Source organism: Pelodiscus sinensis, chromosome 19 (assembly GCF_052426305.1).
Source record: "Pelodiscus sinensis isolate ZL-2025 chromosome 19, ASM5242630v1, whole genome shotgun sequence".
In the NCBI taxonomy this organism is placed as follows: Eukaryota; Metazoa; Chordata; order Testudines; family Trionychidae; genus Pelodiscus; species Pelodiscus sinensis.
This window is the reverse complement of record NC_143070.1, coordinates 35,535,265-35,550,690: the sequence shown is the minus strand read 5'-3', so window position 1 is coordinate 35,550,690 and position 15,426 is coordinate 35,535,265. Positions and strand designations below refer to the sequence as shown.

The 15,426-nt window shown below is 45.4% G+C and overlaps 2 protein-coding genes across 2 annotated transcripts in view; both read left to right on the top strand.

Annotated features, from left to right (window-relative positions):
- The first annotated feature begins 421 nt into the window (after positions 1–421).
- LOC106731297 (uncharacterized) overlaps positions 422–15,426 on the top strand; it is a 146,749-nt gene continuing 131,744 nt past the window's right edge. The window contains exon 1 of the mRNA XM_089771349.1: positions 422–806. Within this exon, the coding sequence (XP_089627475.1) occupies positions 422–806 (385 nt within the window). The remainder of the gene's footprint in view (positions 807–15,426) is intronic.
- Positions 667–10,085, top strand: LOC142823163 (uncharacterized). Its single transcript, XM_075913726.2, has 2 exons — positions 667–806; positions 5,992–10,085. Exon 2 carries the CDS (start codon positions 6,020–6,022, stop codon positions 7,034–7,036), a length of 1,017 nt encoding a protein of 338 aa, XP_075769841.1. The 5' UTR covers positions 667–806; positions 5,992–6,019; the 3' UTR covers positions 7,037–10,085.

The following is a 15,426-nucleotide window of genomic DNA, read 5'->3' as shown; positions in this document are numbered from 1 at the left end:
CTTATTTATGATATGGATGTAATAGTGTAGTCAATCGATTAACCGATAAGCAAAAGCTTATAGGCTAATGCTATACTCTACATGCATTCCGCCCCCCACCCCTACCCTCACCACCGGTTTTTAAACTGGCTCCCCTGGCAGACTTGTTCCTGCCTGGCACCCCACACTGCTGCCTCTAATATAGACTATAGAATAGTGGAGTAACCAATAAGAATTCATGAGGTTCATCAACTATTCCATTAACCAATATTTAACGTGTTCTGTGTGTGCGCAGCTGTTACAAGTACCATGTCACATCCCCATGCATTGACCCCTGCACTTGTGTGTGTATATGTGTGTGGGGGGGTCGCTCATACTATTGCCTGGCTTGCAGTGTTTGCGGCCCTGCGTGTCTCGGGTCTCACCCTGCGGCCACCTCCCCATGCTCCCCCCCTGGGGGCCGCCGAAGCGATCGGCCCCTGCCCGGAGCAGCTGTGGGGCCGGCCAGGGGAGCGCCCCTGCGCGGGGCTGGCTCTGCTCCATGGGTCCGGACGTGGGCAGCGCCCGGGGCGGGCTCCCCCCGAGCGGGGCTGGTGCCAGCAGAGGGCCCTGGCGGTGGCTGCGGAGGGGAGGCTGCTCTCGGGCTGTGTGCGCTGGAGACTGGGGTTGGACTTCCTGGGTCAGACGCCGCCGCCGCCTCCATTGTGAGCCCGGAGCCCGCGCGGATCAGCTGGCGGGGGGTGCGGGGAGCCGGGTCCAGTCCCCAGCGGCGCCCGGCCCGGCTGGAGCCAGCCCCGCGCGCCCTGCCCCGGAGCCGCAGCCTGCAGGTGAGGGGCGCGCCCCGGGCACAGGCCGGGCAGGGAAGTGACTCTGCCCCCCCCTGCCCCTCGTCCTCCAGCGCTGCTCCCGGGGGGCGGGCCTCTACCTCCCGGTGCGCCTGCAGGAGCCCAGCCAGCCCTGGGAGAGGGATCGGGCCGGGCCAGGGCCCGAGTCTCCCTGCCCGAGGAGGGCAGAGAAGGCAGTAGGAAGAGGACAGCATTTCCGGCGGGATGGAGACACCCATTCAGGGCCAGATTTTCAAAAGTGCTCCGGGACCAACACCTCCCCATGTAGAAGAGTTGGGGGGAGGTGCCCCCTTTCCATGGAGCATTGTTGCGGTTGCTTGGGGGCTGAGCTCTATTGAAAATCTTGCAGAGAACTGAAGAAAGGGTGAGGCTGCCTTTGCTGCCAGCAAAGGTGGTGTTTTTACAGAGGAGAATAATAACTAAGACAGTTTTGTTTCCCTGCTCTAAAATCCTGGTGGAGAAAAGACTCTAATTTGTACCATTATGTAGCTAAGCAAAGACAAACCCAGGAGTGGAGGGTGGGGGGAGGAAGATACTGTTGGTCTCCACAAGCTACAGTGCAGTAAAATCTGATTGCATCCTATCCCCACTGGCATGTTACCAAGAGTTGGCAAATGTCATTTGTTATCATGTAAAAACAATACCCCATTTTCTGGCCCTGGAGACTGAGCCTACCGAAGGCAGCAGGAGGGAGGGAGGTTCCCAGTGCTCACGCCTGCCTCAAACCCTTTTCTGCAGCATCCTACCCTAAGCAGATACATTTTCTTGGTAACAGGGTAAAGAGCAGAGAGAGGAAAAGCCAGCCCCTGGCAGTGCCAGCAAGAATCCTCCAAAGCTGCTCCTTTGATCCTGCTTTTATGTTGATTATTATTGTTGTTGTTCTTTTCAGGCACACAAGTGTTCTGGGTGCTTTGCAGAATGAGGTATAGGTAGATAGTCCATCTGCAAACTTTACTACCTCACTCCTTACCTCTTTCTCCAGATCATTTATGAATACGTTGAACAGAATTGTTCCTAGGACTGACCCCTGGGGGACACCACTAGTTACCCCTCTCCATTCTGAAAATTTACAATTTATTCCTACCCTTTGTTTCCTGTCTTTTAACCAGTTATCAATCCATGAAAGGACCTTCCCTCTTATCCCATGGCAATGTAATTTACACAAGAGCCTTTAGTGAGGGCTTTGTCTTTAAAAAGTTTCCATGTAGTTTGCAGGGATTTGGCTCTAGTCATTCTGCCTTTTAATTTCCATTTAACTAACCTCCTCATTTTTATGTAATTCCCCTTTTTTAAATTAAATGCCAGAGTGCTGGACTGCTGAGGTGTTCTTCCCACCACAGGAATGTTAAATGTTATTATATTATGGTCACTGTTCCCAAGCGGTCCTGTAATAGTTATATCCTGGACGGGATCCTGCGCTCCACTCAGGACTAAATCGAGAATTGCCTCTCCCCTTGTGGGTTCCTGTACCAGCTGCTCCAAGAAGCAGTCATTTAAGCTATTGAGAAATTTTATCTCTGCTTCTCTTCCTGAGTTGACATGTACCCAGTCAATATGGGCATAATTAAAATCTCTCATTATTATAGAGTTCTTTATTTTGGTAGCCTCTCTAATCTCCCTTAGCATTTCAATGTCAGTATCACTGTCCTGGTCGGGTGGTCGATAATATATCCCTACTGCTAAATTATTATTATTGGAGCATGGAATTATTATCCATAGTGATTCTATTGAAGATGTTGATTCATTTAATATTTTTATTTCATTTGATTCTACTTTATCTTTCACATACAGTGCCACTCCGCCAACCACACGACCTGCTCTATCCTTCCGATATATTTTATATCCTGGTATGATTGTGTCCCACAGATTTTCCTCATTCCACCAGGTTTCAGTGATGCCTATTATGTCAATCTCCTCCTGTAATACGAGATACTCTAGTTCATCCATCTTATTAGTCAGACTCCTAGCATTTGTGTAGAAGTGCTTTAAAAAATTGCCACTGGTTATTTGTCTGCCCTTCCCTGATGCATTGGATTCCTTTATATGCAGTTGTTTGTCTGCTCTGGCCCATTGTTTGTCCTCTCTCCTCCTCTCTTTCTGACTACATCCTAGAGAATCTCTATCAATGGATTCTCCTCTAAGAGAAGTCTCCATCCGATTTACATGCTTCTCCGCACCAATCGGCTTTCCCCCATCTTTTAGTTTAAAAACTGCTCTACGGCCTTTTTAATGTTTAGTGCCAGCAGTCTGGTTCCACCCTGGTTTAGGTGGAGCCCATCCTTCCTGTATAGGCTCCCTTCCCCCTCCCCCCCCCCCACCAGTAAATTTTTTAGCAGGCTGGCCAGCAGCCCAGCTCAGTTCTGGCTTGTGCTGGGTCCAAGACTTACCCTCACTGCAGCTCTGCATTTAAAGTGTACTAGGAGCCAGGCGGGCAGGGCAGCCCAGCTCAGTTCCAGCTCATGCTGGGTCCAGGAGCTCAGGTGTCCCTCACCCCGGACGGGGGCTGGTTTTTAAACTGGCTTCCCTTATGGACCAGCTTCCGCCTGGCACCCTGCACTGCTGTCTCTGGGTTGCCAGATGGTTTCAACAAAAATACCAGACACACTTGACATTACATCACAATCTACATTACATCTTATTTAGAAAATACCGGACATTTTTATTTTCTCATTTATATTTTCTCCATTTGTTTCCTGAACAGAAAGCTCAAATACTGGACTGTCCAGTTCAAAACTGGACACCTGGCACCCCCACCTCTGATACAGAGGCAGCAGCATAGTGGCAGGGGGCTCCTCAGGAGTGGGGCCAGAGCGTACTGGCTGCTTGGCCTCGCCCCCAGGGACTATAGAATAGTCGAGTAACCGATAAGAATTAATGAGGTTAATCGACTATTGAAGTAACCGATATTTAACATTTCTAGCTTATCCCTCCATGGGTCATATTGAATCTCTTAGCTACAGCATCATGCTGGGAGCTCATGTTAGCTGATTCCTCCAGAACCCCAAAGTCCCTTTCAGAGTTCCTGCTGTCTAGGGTACAGACCCTCAGTCTGTAAGCATGACATACATTTATTCTTAGATGTATAACTTTACCTTTGACTGTATTAAAACAAATATGCAGCTTGAACATCTCTAGTCTGGCACCCTTGGAACCTGACCCATGCCGAACCAGAGAATTTGCCAAAGCATAGGAGATCAATATTGTCTAATAGCATTACCAACACTTCCACTGCTTACAGGGCTCTTAAAAGACATTTTGGGTGTAAATTAGAATGAAATAACAGCACAGAACACTGACAGCCAGCATGGGTGGCTGTAAACAAACTTTATGGGGCTACGGGAAACTTGCCCACATGCATGATAAGTGGACATCCATCTAACTAAAATCATGACGGACCATGGATGTTGCCGGACCAGAGAATGCTGGACTAGAGAGGATTTCAGATGAGCTCATCTTACCAAGAGAACCCAGTCGTCCTAAAATATTGACCTACCTATATTCATCATTTTTACTACTCTACTAATTTTTGAGTCATACTTTGCCAGCAGTTACTTTATGTTTTCTTCCTTTATCACCCAACTTGTAATCTTCTTAAAAATGATATCAAGTTTATTTGACAAGATCTGTTGTCCCTAACACTATGTTGATTGGCATTATGTTATCCTCTTTTAATTTTGATTGAGTGGGTCTTGTTTTCATTTCTTTATTCCTTTCTATTACCAACATGGTTCTTGTAACCTAGGTCAACCTAGTTGCCCAATCTTGCAAAATTTTTGTATGCGAATAATTGCTTATGCAAGTAATTAAATCAGTGCTATAAGTTAATCGCTTGCTTAACTGCATGCAGGATTGGATCCAGCGTTCAGACGTGACACAAGTGAGTGTCATGGCAGAAGCAGTGGGGGACAGAAGGGACAAAGGGAATTATAATAAGTTCAGAGGATTACTTAGTAAGGCATGGGTGCATTTTGGTCATTGTATCATATCAATTTATTTTTAATGTTTAAAGAGTGGATACAATCTTCAAAATCTCCATGGACATTTAGGAGTCTTTGAGTGAGAGTTAGGCATCTAATGTGTTTATGCACCCAGTGAGCTTTTCAGTAGCATCTATTGGCATCTTTAGGCTCGTAAACACCTTTGAAAATCTATCCCTTAGATGCTTTTGAAAGTTGGAGTCATCATAGAAATCATAGAAATGTGGAATAGAAGGGACCTCAGGAGGTCCCACATCAGGGGTGGGGAACCTTTTTTGGGTCAAGGGCCTCTGACATCAAGAAAAATCAGTCTGGGACCACACACAAGTGAGAAGCAGAAACAACAACAAAACAACAAACACAACTCCCCCTCAATGATGTAGCTCCCGCGTGAGAAGGAGAAAGAGGCTCACCACATTTCCCTTGCACACCAGAGCCTAGGGAGGCCCAGCCTACTATATTTTGTGTGCTCCATCCTCGCGGTGGGGGGGGGGGGGAGGGGCTGGAGGGCTCCCCAGTGCTGGGGTCGGTCCTGAGCCTTGGGGGCTGTATCTAGGCAAGCCAGGGGCCACATCCAGCCCCTGGGCCTGAGGTTCCCACCTCTGATGTACACCATCTCTGACAGGTATTTGTCTAACCTGTTTGCAAAAAACCTCCAATGATGGAGATTCCTCATCCTCCCTGGACTCTAGGTAATTTATTTCAGTACTTAAAATGTTCCCCTCTGTAAATAGAAGGGCAGATTTTGAGAGGTGCAGAGCACCCACAGCTTTTAGCATTAGTAATTGTCCTGTGGGCGCCCAGTTCTGTTGTGCTACACATTGTGTATAGACAGTTGCTGCTCCTAAGAGTGTGTACAATCTGAAGTACAATCTGCAAACACAGCAAACTGGGGGATGCCCAAAGGAACAGTTAGGTAATTGTGACCAGTGTGATAAAGAGTGGTCATAGCTTACAATTACTGAGATGCTTGTAGGCATGATGACAGTGGAGTCTTGGAAGAGTGTAGTGGCTTTGCTAGGTCCATGATGCTTTCATGAATGTAGGGCTCATGAAAGGTGAAGGTTTTTTTATTGTGATAAATTCAAAGATAATTTGTCAGAGGCGTTGGATTTCCTGTTCCCCTTCTGAGGTTCCCTTTCCCCCCAGCATAGGCAATGTCTCATTTCTGGATTCTCTCTTTATTCCAGCTGTGAGTGACAAGGAGAACGGTCTGAGATGGAGGAACCATATAAGATGTCTCTGATAAGATCCAAAGGCAGTGTTTCTGAGAGCCCTGAGCAGGAAAAATCCCCTAGGAGTCCAGATGAATCAGAAGCACAGCAGCAAAACACTCCAGAGGAAAGTAAGTCTGCTCACAGCATGCAAGGTGTGAGGAAACGCAAAGGTACCATTGTCCGCCGGAGAACATTCATGGGGGAAAGGCCCAACATCTGCATTGAGTGTGGGAAAAGCTTCCTTCAGAGTTCAGACCTTATTAATCATCGGCGAATCCACACAGGGGAGAAGCCCTATAAATGCATTGACTGTGGGAAAAGCTTCAGCGTCAGCTCAAACCTCATCCGGCACCAGAGAACCCACACAGGGGAGAAACCCTACAACTGCCCTGACTGTGGGAAAAACTTCACGGACAAGTCGACCCTGACTCAACACCAGCGCGTCCACACGGGTGAGAAGCCCTACATGTGCATCGACTGCGGGAAGAGCTTTAGCCGCAGCTCCCACCACAAGAGACATCTGAGGAGCCCTCCAGGGAAGAGGCAAGGTAAATGCACCCACCGGGAAAGCACTGCTGTTGGGAAGGTGAAAGAAACCAAAGCATCAAAGAAGAGAACCTCAGCCATCGAGATCCCCAACACATGCGCCGAGTGCTGGCAGAGCTTTAGCCAGAACTCGGACCTGGTCAAACACATGCGGATCCACACGGGCGAGAAACCCTACGAGTGTCCCGACTGCGGGAAAAGATTCAACGTCAGCTCTAACCTGATCAGACACCAGAGGATCCACACGGGAGAGAAACCCTACACGTGCTCTGACTGCGGGAAAAGCTTCACTGACAAATCCACCCTCACCCAGCATTACCGGATCCACACGGGCGAGAAACCCTATATATGTGCTTATTGCGGGAAAAGCTTTAGTCACAGCTCCCACCACAAGAGACATGAGAAAATCCATAAAGGAAGGAATTCGGTGTCCTTCCTGCCATTATGGCCCTACCCCACTCAGACATTCTAGAGCGCAGGGTGCATACTAAAGAGCCCGAGGTGGGATTGGTGTGAACTACAGAGAGAGAGAAAGACAGCACTGTGTGGCCTGGAGAGTAGAAATTGCTACATGTCATCAGACCAGCAGTCAAACTACTCCAGTCCCCTTTTTCTAAAAGTGGCTATGAACCACATACCTCAAAGGAAGGTGTGAAACTCCCATAAGGGACAATTTTGCAATAACATGTCCATGGGGGGAAAGTGGCTGCTTGTTCCCAGGATGTTAATTAGTTGGCTTATGGCCTCAATATAAAGATCCCTTAGAAATCTTTATCCTAACCATGGCAACTTTGGATATTTTTATCATTCCCATAGCTTTGTTTAATTCTCCTTTTTTGGCATCCTATTCTTTGCCTCGATAACATGTTGTGGCAGTGAGTTCCACATGCTAGTCATGCATTGTGTAGAACAGTATTTCTTGCTGCTGGTTTTAGTACCCTTTATTTCACTGGCCATCTCCTTTTTCTTGTAATATGAGAGGGAGAGTTGGGAACCTAATTTACTGGTACTTTCTCTCTCCTGTTTATACACCTACATCACGTGCCCTCTTTTTCATCATCTCTGTAGTCTAAATAGTTCCAGTCTTTTCATCCCCTTCTCATAAAGAAGTCTCTTCTGCGCTCTAACAATGTTTGTCTTCTGTCTCTGAACCCCCTCTAATTCTGCTCTATCCTTTTTGAGGTGGGATGACCGGATCTGAATGCAGTATTCCTGCTTTGGGTGTCCCATCAATTTACATAGTGGCATTAGAATATTCAGTATTATTTTCTATCCAAGTGTTTATCCATACTTTATTTTTATCCACTATCATGCATTGTGGAGAGGTTTTCATTCATCTGTCTAGCATGACACCTGCATCTCTTTCCTTAGTTCTTGCACTTAATTTAGATCCTAGCTGTTTGTATGAGTAGATGATATCGTCCCTGTTAATGGGCCACATGGTGCCAGCCATTTCCAAGCAAAACTCTCCCTTTTGAAGTGAATAGGGAAATTAAATAGATATCTATATTGGCAGAGACTTTCAAAGCAGCCTAAGGAGTTTGGATGCCCAAGGTGGGGTTTTTAAAAGCTCCTAAGTGATTTAGGCCCAGATCCGTAATGGTATTTAGGCATTGTTCTATTCAACATTGCATCACTATCTCATTTTCAAAGTTGACTTAAGCACTTAAGAATCTAATTCCTCCTGAAAGTCATAGAATCATAGAATCCCAGCGCTGGAAGAGACCTCAGGAGGTCATCGAGTCCAGCCCCTGTGCAAAGCAGGGCCAATCCCAACAAGAAAAGTTGTTCTCCTGTGTCACTTCAGGCCACTTTTTCAAAGGTATTTAGGCACCTAGAGATTCAGATAGGTGTCTAGTGGGGGTCTCGACAAACCCCCCTCAAATGAATGGGTGTTAGACATGTAGGTGATTGTGAAATTCCCTTTAGATGCCTAAATAACTGTAAAAATATGGCCTTTATGCATTTTTGAAAATTTCATCCCCATTTCCAGAGCTGGGTGTCCAAATCCTTTAAATAGTTTTGAAAAATCTCAGCTTCTCTGTGAATCATAAGGTTTTTTCATAGACCTCATCACTGTAGTATTTCAACACTTCCCAGAAGAATGAAATCTGATTTTAAACTGATGGTATGATATGGATCAAAGTGCACTGTATTGCACTTACCTGCACTGAATTGCATCTGCTGTCATGTTGTCTAGTTCATCTAGTGTTGTTAGATCCCCTCTAAGTTACTCAGCTGCCTTTATTCACAAAGGAATGTTGTATTCTCTGCAAAATTTGCCACCTCAGTTCTCACATTAAGCAGCATTAGTCCTAGGCACGGATGTAGTTTAGGAGGGGCAAGAAGCATCCCCCCACCAAAGAGCAAGCCTCAGGCAGGTGTAGAATTTGGTGTCCCCTCTTGTCCCCCAAGTGTGTTCCCCTTGGCCTGACTGGAGCTGCCCTCCAAATATAGAAGTCAAACTATGCCTATGGTGCAAGGGTGACCAGATGTCCCAATTTTATCAGGACTGTCCCTCTTATCAGGCGCTTTGTCTTACATAGGATTTTTTTCTCCCTACCACTTGCATTGACACCTCTGATGCCCTGATTTTTCACACCTGCTATCCAGTCCCCCTAACTAGTCCTAATACAGGACTGTGAAAGAATCACACTGTTAACCTCTTGCCACATTGAAAAACTGACTATTTATCATTTTTATTTTCTGCCTCTTAGCCAGTGTCCAGTTCATAACAGTACATTTCTCATTCATCCCTTGACTACATGGCTGCCTTAAGAGCCTCTGCTGAGGGACTTTGTCAAAAGGTTTTTTTGAAAGTCTAAATAAATTAGATAAATGAGAACCAGTGTGTATATTAGTTTTTGTTGATAAACAATCAAAGCATTCCTCTAGATCAGGCTGTACAGATTAGTTCAGATTCTTTGTCTTTAGACTTTGGCCTGAAGTGGACAAATTGCCCCAACCTGCCAACACTTGCATCTGCAGCCCTGGCAGGTCTGCCTGTATCTCACACAAAATCTCATGTGTGAGAGGGACTCACACAAAATATCACTTGGCCCAGGAGAAGGTGCACTGGGTTGTGAGCCAGGGGACTAAGCTCTATGCACATTTCTGTGAGTCATGTTGTCATTTCTGTTGTTCACAACTGGTTTGGCTAAACTAGATCCCGGAAATAGATCTGAGATCCCTATGATGCCAGGTCCAACTTTCATGCCTTTACCAGTGGTGTCTTTCAGAATACACAGGCCATTTCTATGTACTTGATTACCCTGTCAGTAACCCAGGCTCTAAACATATTTCTCTGCCAGAAGCCCTGATTCTCAACATTCCACTGCTGTATCACAAATAGCTACATCTCTCTTTAGGTCGTGGGTCACATAGAAGGAAAAGCTTAGATTCGAAGAAGCAGGAGGATTTGACCCTGGGCCATCCACCTTGAAAAACTAGGCTACAGAGTCACTTTATTTCTTTGGTGTCGTGACCCCTTAATCTATTATACTATATATTTTAGAAATGTGCATCTGTCTTTGAGTCCATTTGTCCAAGAACCCCTCCTAAATGGTAAGAGCTAGGACCACTAAATTGGGGATTCAGCTTCCTCTTATCATAACTTAAAGAGAGGTAAGGGATTGGTTGTGCCAGGATAATGGGATGTGCCTGGAGTTTGGTGCTTTCTCAAAATGGAATGGGAGGGGTCTGGTAGGAGGGAGTTATACTGTAGAATGACCACAGGGAGGCAGCAAGGTGCTATAGATTGGGACCAGGACAGCTATAACCCTATTGGGCCAGCAGGGGGCAGAGATGGAGAAAGGAATAGCTATCATTCATATAAATAGCTATCATTCAAATAAAAATCTTAAATGAATCAATATGTTCAATAGAATCACTACGGATAGTAATTCCATGCTCCAAAAATAAGAATATAGCAGTAGGGATATATTATCGACCACCTGACCAGGACAGTGATACTGACATTGAAATGCTAAAGGAGATTAGAGAGGCTACCAAAATAAAAAACTCTATAATAATGGGGGATTTCAATTATCCCCATATTGACTAGGTACATGGCACCTCAGGAAGAGATGCAGAGATAAAATTTCTCAATGGCTTAAATGACTGCTTCTTGGAGCAGCTGGTACAGGAACCCACAAGGGGAGAGGCAATTCTCGATTTAGTCCTGAGTGGAGCACAGGATCAGGTCCAGGAGGTAACTATTACAGGACCACTTGGGAACAGTGACCATAATATAATAACATTTAACATTCCTGTGGTGGGAAGAACACCTCAGAAGTCCAGCACTCTGGCATTTAATTTCAAAAAGGGGAATTACACAAAAATGAGGAGGTTGGTTAAACAGAAATTAAAAGGCACAGTGATGAGAGCCAAATCCCTGCAAGCTGCATGGAAACTTTTTAAAGACACCATAATAGAGGCCCAACTTAAATGTATACCCCAAATTAGAAAACATAGTAAGAGACCTAAAAAAGTCACCGTGGCTTACCCACCATGTAAAAGAAGCAGTGAGGGACAAAAAGGCATCTTTCAAGAAATGGAAGTCCAATCCCAGTGAGATAAATAGAAAGGAACATAAACACTGTCAAATTAAGTGTAAAAAATGTAATAAGAAAAGCAAAAAAAGATTTTGAGGAACAGCTAGCCAAAAACTCAAAAAAGCAATAGCAAAATATTTTTAAGTACATTAGAAGCAGGAAGCCTGCAAAAAAACTAGTGGGTCCCCTAGACAATACAAAAGGACCAATCAAGGACGATAAAGCCATTGCGGAGAAACTAAATGATTTCTTTGCATCAGTCTTCATGGCTGAGGATGTTGGGGAGATTCCCAAACCTGCACCGCCCTTTGTGGGAGATGAATCTGAGGAACTGTCCCAGATTGAAGTGTCATTAGAGGAGGTTTTGGAACAAATAGAAAAACTTAACGTTAACAAATCACCGGGACCAGATAGTATTCACCCAAGAGATCTAAACGAACTCAAATGGGAAATTTCAGAACTGTTAACTGTGGTTTGTAATCTATCCTTTAAATCGGCTTCCGTACCTACTGACTGAAAATAGCTAACGTGACACTAATATTTAAAAAGGTCTCTAAAGGGGATCCTGGCAATTACAGACCAGTAAGTCTAATATTGGTACCGGGCAAATTAGTCGAAACAATAGTTAACAATAAAATTGTTAGGCACATAGAAGAACATAGTTTGTTGGGCAAAAGTCAACATGGTTTCTGTAAAGGGAAATCATGTCTTACTAATCTGTTAGAGTTCTATGAAGGGGTTAACAAATATGTGGCCAAGGGGGATCCAGTAGATGTAGTATACTTAGATTTTAAGAAAGCCTTTGACAAAGTCCCTCACCAAAGGCTCTTGTGTAAATTACATTGTCATGGGATAAGAGGGAAGGTCCTTTCATGGATTGATAACTGGTTAAAAGACAAGAAACAAAGGGTAGGAATAAATGCTAAATTTTCAGAATGGAGAGGGGTAACTAGTGGTGTCCTCCAAGGGTCAGTCCTAGGACCAATCCTATTCAACTTATTCATAAATGATCTGGAGAAAGGGGTAAGCAGTGAGGTAGTAAAGTTTGCGGATGATACTAAACTGTTTAGGATAGTCAAGACAGAAGCAGACTGTGAAAAACTTCAAAAAGATCTCACCAAACTGAGTGACTGAGCAACAAAATGGCAAATGAAGTTTAATGAGGATAAGTGTAAAATAATGCACGTTGGAAAAAATAACCCCAACTATACATATAGTATGATGGGGGCTAATTTGGCTACGACAAAACAGGAAAGAGATCTTGGAGTTATCGTGGATAGTTCTCTGAAAATGTCCACAAAGTGTGCTGCGGTGGTCAAAAAGGCAAATAGAATGTTAGGAATTATTAAGAAAGGGATAGAAAATAAGACCCAGAATATCTTACTGCCCCTGTATAGAACTATGGTACTCCCACATCTTGAGTACTGTGTACAGATGTGGTCTCCTCACCTCAAAAAAGATATTTTGGCCTTGAAAAGGGTTCAGAAAAGGGCAACTAAAATGCTGAGGGGTTTGGAACAGGTCCCATATGAAGAGAGGCTAAAGCGACTGGGACTTTTCAGTTTGGAAAAGAGGAGACTTAGGGGGGATATGATAGAGGTATATAAAATTATGAGTGGTGTGGAAAGGGTGAATAAAGAAAAGTTATTTATTAGTTCCCATAATATAAGGACTAGAGGACACCAAATGAAATTAATGGGTAGCAGGTTTAAAACTAATAAGGGAAAGTTCTTCACACAGCACATAGTCAACCTGTGGAACTCCTTGCCAGAGGAGGCTGTGAAGGCTAGAACTATAACAGTTTAAAGAGAAGCTATATAAATTCATGGAGGTCAAGTCCATAAAAGGCTATTTGCCAGGGAGTAGGAATGGTGTCCCTGGCCTTTGTGTGTCAGAGGCTGGAGATGGATAGTACGAGACAAATCGCTTGATCATTGTCTTCAGTCCACCCCCTCCGGGGCATCTGGTGCTGGCCACTGTCGGCAGACAGGCTACTGGGCTAGATGGACCATTTGTCTGTCCCAGCATGGCCTTTCTTATGGTCTTATCTATTATATATTTCAGAGATCTCAGCAGGGTAGCTATGTTAGTCTGTAACTATACAAAAAGAAGCAGTCCTGTAACATCTTAGAGACTAACAAATATATATATAGAGAGTATCATGAGATTACGCGGGCAAGACACTTGCTCAGATGAAAGTGGAGAAAAAAGGGGGAGCCTCACAATATACAACAGAAAAAGAAGAGAGGGGAAGAAAAAAATACCTCTCTATTGTAGTGCTGGTGCTAATGAGGTTAATTGAGTGGGCTGCAAGTGTCCCATACTTAACTTTTTCTGTCAATTGGGTGTTGAATATAACAGCCCATCCTGTTCATGTCTTTGTTCAGTCTATGAGAGAGAGTGTCAGATTTGCATAGGAAAGCCAGTTCTGCAATTTCCTTCTGTAGTTGTTTTTTTAAATTCCTTTGTAGAATGGCTACTTTTAAATCCATTAATGAGTGCCCAGGTAAGTTAAAATGTGCTCCTACTGTGTATGACTATTTCTGATAGCCGAATATCCGGACATGCACCCTTCCCTCAGCTGTGTCTGCAACAGCCATGGAGAGGTGCTTTTCACCTGGCCCCACACTGCAGTGGTGAGAGAGGCCAAACCACTTATCCCAGCCCTACCTGAGAGCAAGGATTTATGTGAAGCATGCACATTTTCATTTTATTTTCCAAAAAACAAACATTAATTAAGAACCTGATAAATCTGGTTATCTATACACAGTGGACCAAGAAAATTTGAGGGAGCCCTGTATCAAAATATTCCAGTGGTTAGCCCTCTCTTGAGAGGTGTAGGTGCTGTAACCCAGACTCCAGATAGGTTATGCCTATTCTGAGGAGAGGTAGAGGCAAAACCACACCATGGAGATTACCTTACATTTTAAACTTTGTAAAGACAAAATAGAATAGAAAGTAACAGCAAATACTTAGGAAACAGTAAACTGTAATCATCATTCACAATAGAAGTGTTTCAACACCATGCTGCATGACTCCAGGAGGGAGCCAGCTCCTCCTCTTTCTAGCTACAGAATCCAGCTCTATCTCACCTTCGTCTCTCCCTGGTGACTCTCCTGTGATGACTGTACTTCTTTCCAGTGAATGTGAGATCCTCACCCAGAGATCCATACCCGGTCCCCAGGCACCCAAAGTGTATTTCCTCTGTCAGTGCCCAAGTGGCCAGGCCCACCAGACGTACGCTCTGTGCCCCTCACCACCATGTAGATGTGTGCCAGAGTCTCCGTCTTTCTGTGAAGGGTCAGGGATTAGGTGAGTTCATGACCTGTTCCAGGTACGTGCCAGTGCTTATGGCTCCATGGAGGGGCTGCCAATTAATATCCCTGGCGAAGGAGAGGAGTGGAGACACCAGGGTTCCTCCCCCTCCTCAGGCAGCAGCAGGTCCCACCACGTGGTGTTGGGGTGGGACGTGTGCAAGGAAATGGAGGGTGTGAAGCATGAACACGTACTGGCTGGATGTCATGCAGCTGACTCAGGGACTTGGGGAGACTGGCCGGGGTCAGGGACCCAATGATGAGTTTGAGGGTCCAGGGTGAGAGACAGACAGGAAGCCCTGACTCTCCCATCGGACTTGCTCAAGCAAGGGAAGCATGAAGCAATGCTAGGGCACATGACAGGACCACGCAGAGCAGGCAGTCCCATACACTGGCTAGTCCATCTCCTCCCTCCATTGTTTGAGTCTGGTGGCACCAGCCAGGACTGGCATCCAGCACACCCAGGGGAACTCCACCACTTCACAGTGAGGTGCGGATTGTGCAGCAGGGGCTCTGCCAGGAGTTTCTCCCACTCAACAGCTGTTGCCGACATGGTTTCTGAAAATAGCTTCCAGGTCCTGAAGAGATCTTGGGTAAAAGACAGGCAGCTCAGAGACTTCTAGGGTGGAGATAAAAGAGCTTTCAGTTGTGTGGGACCCTTGGAGGGGACCTCCATGACCAGACAGCCTGGCCTCTGGATCAGGGAGGGATCGCTGGCAGAAAGGTACATGCCCAGAGAGTAGGCAGGCCACTTGGGACAGTTCTGCTTTTCTAGGATTTCTATCCCATGCCATACTCAGAACAAAACCAGAAATAGTTTTCCCCCAGTGTAGGACAGGGGATGCAGTGCATTGGCATGATTTCATGTCCAAGGTCATGCTGGGAGGAACAGGCTCAGGCCTTGCCCAGAGGTACTGGAAGATCCCCTATTCTGGGAACAGGTGAGTGACCATAGTAGCAGATAAACCAGTCCACACCCTGTCCCATGGCATGGG